General features: G+C 49.9%; 2 protein-coding genes across 4 annotated transcripts in view; both read right to left on the bottom strand.

The window, feature by feature from the left end:
* The window catches only part of ZNF777 (zinc finger protein 777), a 45,579-nt gene extending 43,548 nt beyond the window's left edge, over positions 1-2,031 (bottom strand). Inside the window, exon 1 of the mRNA XM_015572705.1 lies at positions 2,016-2,031. The gene's annotated coding sequence lies outside the window, so the exon portion shown is untranslated. The remainder of the gene's footprint in view (positions 1-2,015) is intronic.
* ZNF746 (zinc finger protein 746) overlaps positions 1-5,115 on the bottom strand; it is a 20,921-nt gene that overhangs the window by 3,581 nt on the left and 12,225 nt on the right. For 2 of the 3 annotated variants that reach the window (XM_015572707.1, XM_015572706.1), the window contains exons 5-7: positions 2,635-2,826; positions 2,016-2,141; positions 10-685 (exon numbers count right to left, since the gene is read on the bottom strand). In XM_015572707.1, the coding sequence (XP_015428193.1) occupies positions 10-685; positions 2,016-2,141; positions 2,635-2,826 (994 nt within the window). The remainder of the gene's footprint in view (positions 1-9; positions 686-2,015; positions 2,142-2,634; positions 2,827-5,115) is intronic. The other variant, XM_006777152.2, reaches the window with a different exon arrangement.

Raw genomic sequence — 5,115 nt, 5'->3', positions numbered from 1 at the left:
GGCCCCGGGAAGCAGCGCCCGCACTCCCCGCACCGCAGGGCGCTTCCATCGCGGGCAGCCCCTGCCGCCCCAGCCGCCCCATCGGGCAGCTGCCCGCAGCTGCGCTGGTGTGCGCTCAGGCTCACCTGCAGCTGGAAGCTCTTCCCACATGTGGCGCAGGTGAAGGGCCGGCCCCCGGGAGACGCGGCAGGGTGCTTCTTCTGGCCAGGCTTGTGGCCAAAGCCTTTGGTCCGGCCAGGGTATTTACAGGGGTCACTGAAGGATCTCGGGGCCTGGCCTGGGTCCAGCACAGCCTCTCCGTTGTCAGGGGAGGAATAGGGCAGCCCCTCAGGCCCAGTCCTCGGGTTCAGCCCCACCGGAGGTTTACACCTGAAATTCCAGCCCCACCGGACTCCCCCAAGGAGCCAGTCCCCTGGTGGGGTCTCGTCCTGGGCCACGGCGGGGCTGGGGTCTCCCAGGTCCCGTTCAGGCCGGGCGGGCTCTCTGAGCCCGAGCACAGGGTCCTGGCTGGGGAAGGAGCTGCCCTGGCTCTCCCAGGCGCCTTCCTGGACAGGACTAGGGAAAAACCTTGTGGCTTGGCCTGGTCCAAATAGGGTCCCGTGGGCCTCTAGGTCAGTAGGGTGCACTGGTGTGGCCACCACCTCCTCTTCCTGGACTTCAGTTTTTATCACAATTTTTACATCTGCTGAGAAAGACAGAAAGACCAGATATCATTCTGTCCCCTCCTGGGCTTAGAGCAATTATCTGATACTTTCATCTGGAGATTCAGTAGCTCCTCTGCCCCTCCCAGCTCAGCAGAGCAACCCCAGGTGGTCATGAGGCTGCTTCAAACCCCATGTGGGGACATCCCTGTACTAGTACCTTCATTGCAAGTAAAACCACCATCACACCTGCTTACGGGATTCCATTTCTACTTTGGCTGTTAAGGCCAATCGAGAATTTATCTCGAGGAAGGAACTCTGACCGCCGGTGGCAATGTACCGGAGGGAAAGGCACTGGGCTGGGGATCACCTGAGGTGGCTCTGCGGCTTCCCACAGACCAGCTGTGGGCTGCAGGATGATTTTTAAAAGTCCTCACCTAAGGATATGTTTGTACTGATTTACAGAGAGAGAGAAACATCAAGGTGAGAGAAACACTGACCTGTTGCCCTCCGTACCTGCCCCAACTAAGGATCGAACCCACAACCTAGGTATGTACCCTTATTGGCAATCGAACCCACAACCTTTTTTAAAAATATTGGTGGTGTATCAGATGATGCTCCAACCAACTGAGCCACCTGGCCAGGGCTGCAGGGTAATTTCTTAACCAACAGCACATCTGTGAACCCTGCTCATAGGGCTGTGTGAGGGTTACCAGATAACGTGTCTGAAGACACCTTGCATGCGATTTGGCATGCAGCAAGCATCCAATAAATGTGGCCAGCTAGCTAATAATAAAAATATTAGTAAACAGTAAAAATGTGATTATGTAAATGTATTTGAGTTTCATTTCCTGAAATTTTGTATCAGGGATCTAGGCTTTTAGCACATTTTTGGAGTGCTAAAATATAAAGTAACAGATAACAGGCCTACAAAATAGAAATAAATAGAAAAATAATACATAAATTTGGAAGTTTTCTTCCCAATTCTGGCCTTTGGACACTTGTCTTTGGTAGTGCTGATATCTAAGAAGTTCTTCTGGCTTGGTTTGTTTTTTCTTTGCCAGAGAGGAAGAGGAGGCAGGTTCTGAGCCTGGGCAGGAGGTGCATTCTCTCAAGGGACTGGCTTATGAGCACTGACTGGTTAACATGAGAAAAGAACGGCTGGAAATATGGACACGCTCAAGGAAGGCTGTCCAAGCCTAAGAATCTCGACAGAGATGACAGACAGACCATTGAGCCCTAACATCCCAGATACCTAATACCTGCTGGCGGGCAGGACAGGGCAGGGCAGCTCAACAATGAGGAGGCAGCTGGGGCCTAGGCAGCCTGTAGGGCAGATGTGAGTCTTTCCCACCCTCTCTCTGCCACCTGTACCTTCTGTGGAGGCCGCCGTGTTGAGCTTCAGGGTCCCGTCTGAACATGCGGAGGAGGGGTGGTGGGGAGGGAGATCTGCCTGCCAGGAAGTAGGTGGGATAGTGGTTGAGAAGTTGGAGTGGACGCCTGCAATGAAGAGATCAGAGCCTGTGGGTTAGAGAACAGAAGCAGCAGGAAACCCCCACAGGATAGACAGAAGAGACCCTGAGACCCGCCCGGGCATGCTGCATGAGCAGACCCCCAATGCCCCTGAGCCAGGTTTCCTTTGCTCCGCTCTTGGAGGCACCAGGAGGCTGAGGTCACTGACTTATTTCATATCGCCCCTCCTTTATATAAGGCAACGGGTGCCTTAAATGCCCAATGCTGGGGGCAAGAAAAGTGCAGCTGATGGAATGAGGCAGAGAAATACCAGGGCAAGAGCCTCACCAAACCCAGAGGTGCCCAAAGTGTTCTTTAGTGCAGGTCCTGTCTTAAAGTGAGGAAGCTTCTGCGCTAGTCAGGCCAGATGTTTGAAAGCCCATAGTTCCCATAATGTGGCTCCCAGGAACGCCTTACCCCAAGGCCTGCCCTGGGCTCTGCCTCTCGTTCCTGGTATCTGCTCCCAGTTTGAGCCACTCACCAGAAGCAGCATCTGTAGAGACGTCTCCCGCTCCGGAATCCAGCTGGCTGAGGCCCCATGGCTCCTCCCCGATATCTGGCTGTCCAGCTGCCCACGCTTCTACCCCCAGAGCCTGCTGCTCCTGGAGCTGGAGCTCGCCCTCCTGCTTGATCTGCATTAAGAGGTCAGGGGCAGGAACCGGGGCTCCGGAGCCTAAGAAAGGGAGAGTGTGTGAGCACAGCCTCAGGGCTCCCTGGCCCGGAGGTGGACACACAGCCAGGCAAGGAAATGGACCTCTCAAGGGTCACACAGCGTGAGAGCCTGGTAGGAAGGGAAAGAAGAGCAAACAGGGCCTGCAAGGGCTCCCAAGCAAAGCATGGCATTGAGCACATGGCACTGAGCACATGGGGCAGGTGGGAAAGGGTGAGGAACACACCAACACATTCTCAGGGCTAGACCACTGGTACATGGGAAAGACTGAGCCGCTCTGCGGGGGTCCTGCTTTCAAACACACGCAGGTATTTAAGTGAGCATAAAGAAAAAGATCCTAGGTATGAGAATAAGGACAAACACAAAGTAAAATCAAGAGTTGAGTGGGAGCTAAGTGACCCAGGAAATTGCTGGGACAGGATGCAAGCCTTAAGGGCTGGGGCTTTGATGTTCAAGTGAGGCAAGAGCAGAGAGCCACAAGAGCCACAGGAGCCACAGGCTCTGTCCCAGCTGTGAGACAGGGACCAGGAAAGCTCCATCTGAGGGGCCTCTAAGGAAGCTGCCCTCTTGTCCTGGACCATGGGTGGTAAGCCACCCATAAGAAATCAGAATCCCATGCCCACACTGAATTCATACTACCCATACGATGTAGGGACCCTAACCTGAGAAATTCACACAAAGATTGACCGAGAACTACGGCAACCCAGGAGGCCCAGCACAGGTAAATGCAAACCTGCCCCACAGGGGTCCTTAATAAAAAACTAAACTTACAAACCAGAAGAGGAGCCAAATGGCATGACAGTTACTGCAGAATTCACTTCCAAGAACTACAGAAAAAAGAATAAGCTGAAAGATACAGTATAGTATATCTAAAATATTCAAAGAAATAAAGGAACAGAATCTCTAAGGCAAGAAAAGCAAACCATTTTTTAAAAGGCAGATTTGAAGAAGAACTAAATATATTTGACATTCTAGAAATGACAACATAATGAAAAACACAATGGATGGCTTAAAAATAGACTGAACATAACTAGAGAGAAGACTGGTGAGGTGTAAGACAGATCTGGGAAAATAATCCACAGCACTCCATTGAGAGATAAAAAAAAGAGAGAGAGAAATAAGAGACATGGAGCACAGAATGAGAAGTTCCCACACATGCTGGGAAATCCAAGGAGAGAATAGAGAAATGAGTAGAGAGGAATATGTAAAGAAATAATGATTGTGAATGTTCCCAAATTGAAGGCAACGAGCCCACAGTTTGAAGGGACACACCAATTCTTAAGTAGGAATTTAAAAAGATTAACCTCGACAATGTTCTGTATAATGGAATAACAGTAAAGACAAAATCTTAAAAGGTACCAAGGAGCCCAGCCCACGTGGCTCAGGGGTTGAGCGTTGACCTATGAACCAGGAGGTCACAGTTTGATTCCCGCTCCGGGCACATGCCCAGGTTGTGGGCTCAATCCCCTGGGCAGGAGGCAACCAATCAATGATTCTTTCTCATTATTGATGTTTCTATCTCTCTCTCTCTCTCCCTTCCTCTCTGAAATCAGTAAAAATATATTTAAAAAAATGAGAAAAATAAACCATATTTTAAAAGAAACAAAAAATTCTCCTGACTCATAAATGATATGATTGTCCCTTCAGAATATTTGAGAATCATCAATTAGAAAATTTATTAGCATTAATGAAAATTTTATCAAGCTTCCTAGACAGAAATATGAATAAATGAAAGAAAATGGATTTTTGTACACTACTAGAGTTTTAAGGGAGCCCATCAATGACCATTTATCTTTCTGTTATGGGTCATTTTTTTTTCTTTTTTTATTGAATTTATTGGGATGACATTGGTTGGTAAAATTATACAGGTTTCAGTTGTACACTTCTGTAACACATCATGTGTGTATAGTATTGTAGGTTCACCAACCCAAGTCAAGTCTCCTTCCATCACCATTTATCCCCCCTTTACCCTCTTCGATCCCCCTCCTCTGTCGTGGATTTTAACAGAGATGTAAAACAAAAGAGAAGGCAGGTGAGGGTACACCATTTTTCTCACTGATGATGAGGATGCAGCTTTTATCTGTGGGTGAGAGGGGTTCTTATGCTGACCCTGGAATCAGGAAGCCGCCTGCCGGACCACGTGGTCAGAGAGGCTGTCCCAGCAGAGCAGCAGAGACCACCTGTCCCCTGGGGTGGCCAGCTGCCCAACCCTTGCTCCCAAACTCTGTAACCATATAGGTCCCTGGTGGAATCTCTGGTGGGGTGCCTAATGAGGCGGGGGGGGGGGGGTGA

This window comes from Myotis davidii, unplaced genomic scaffold (genome assembly GCF_000327345.1).
Source record: "Myotis davidii unplaced genomic scaffold, ASM32734v1 scaffold49, whole genome shotgun sequence".
Lineage (NCBI taxonomy): Eukaryota > Metazoa > Chordata > Mammalia > Chiroptera > Vespertilionidae > Myotis > Myotis davidii.
This window is presented reverse-complemented; position numbering and strand designations above follow the sequence as displayed.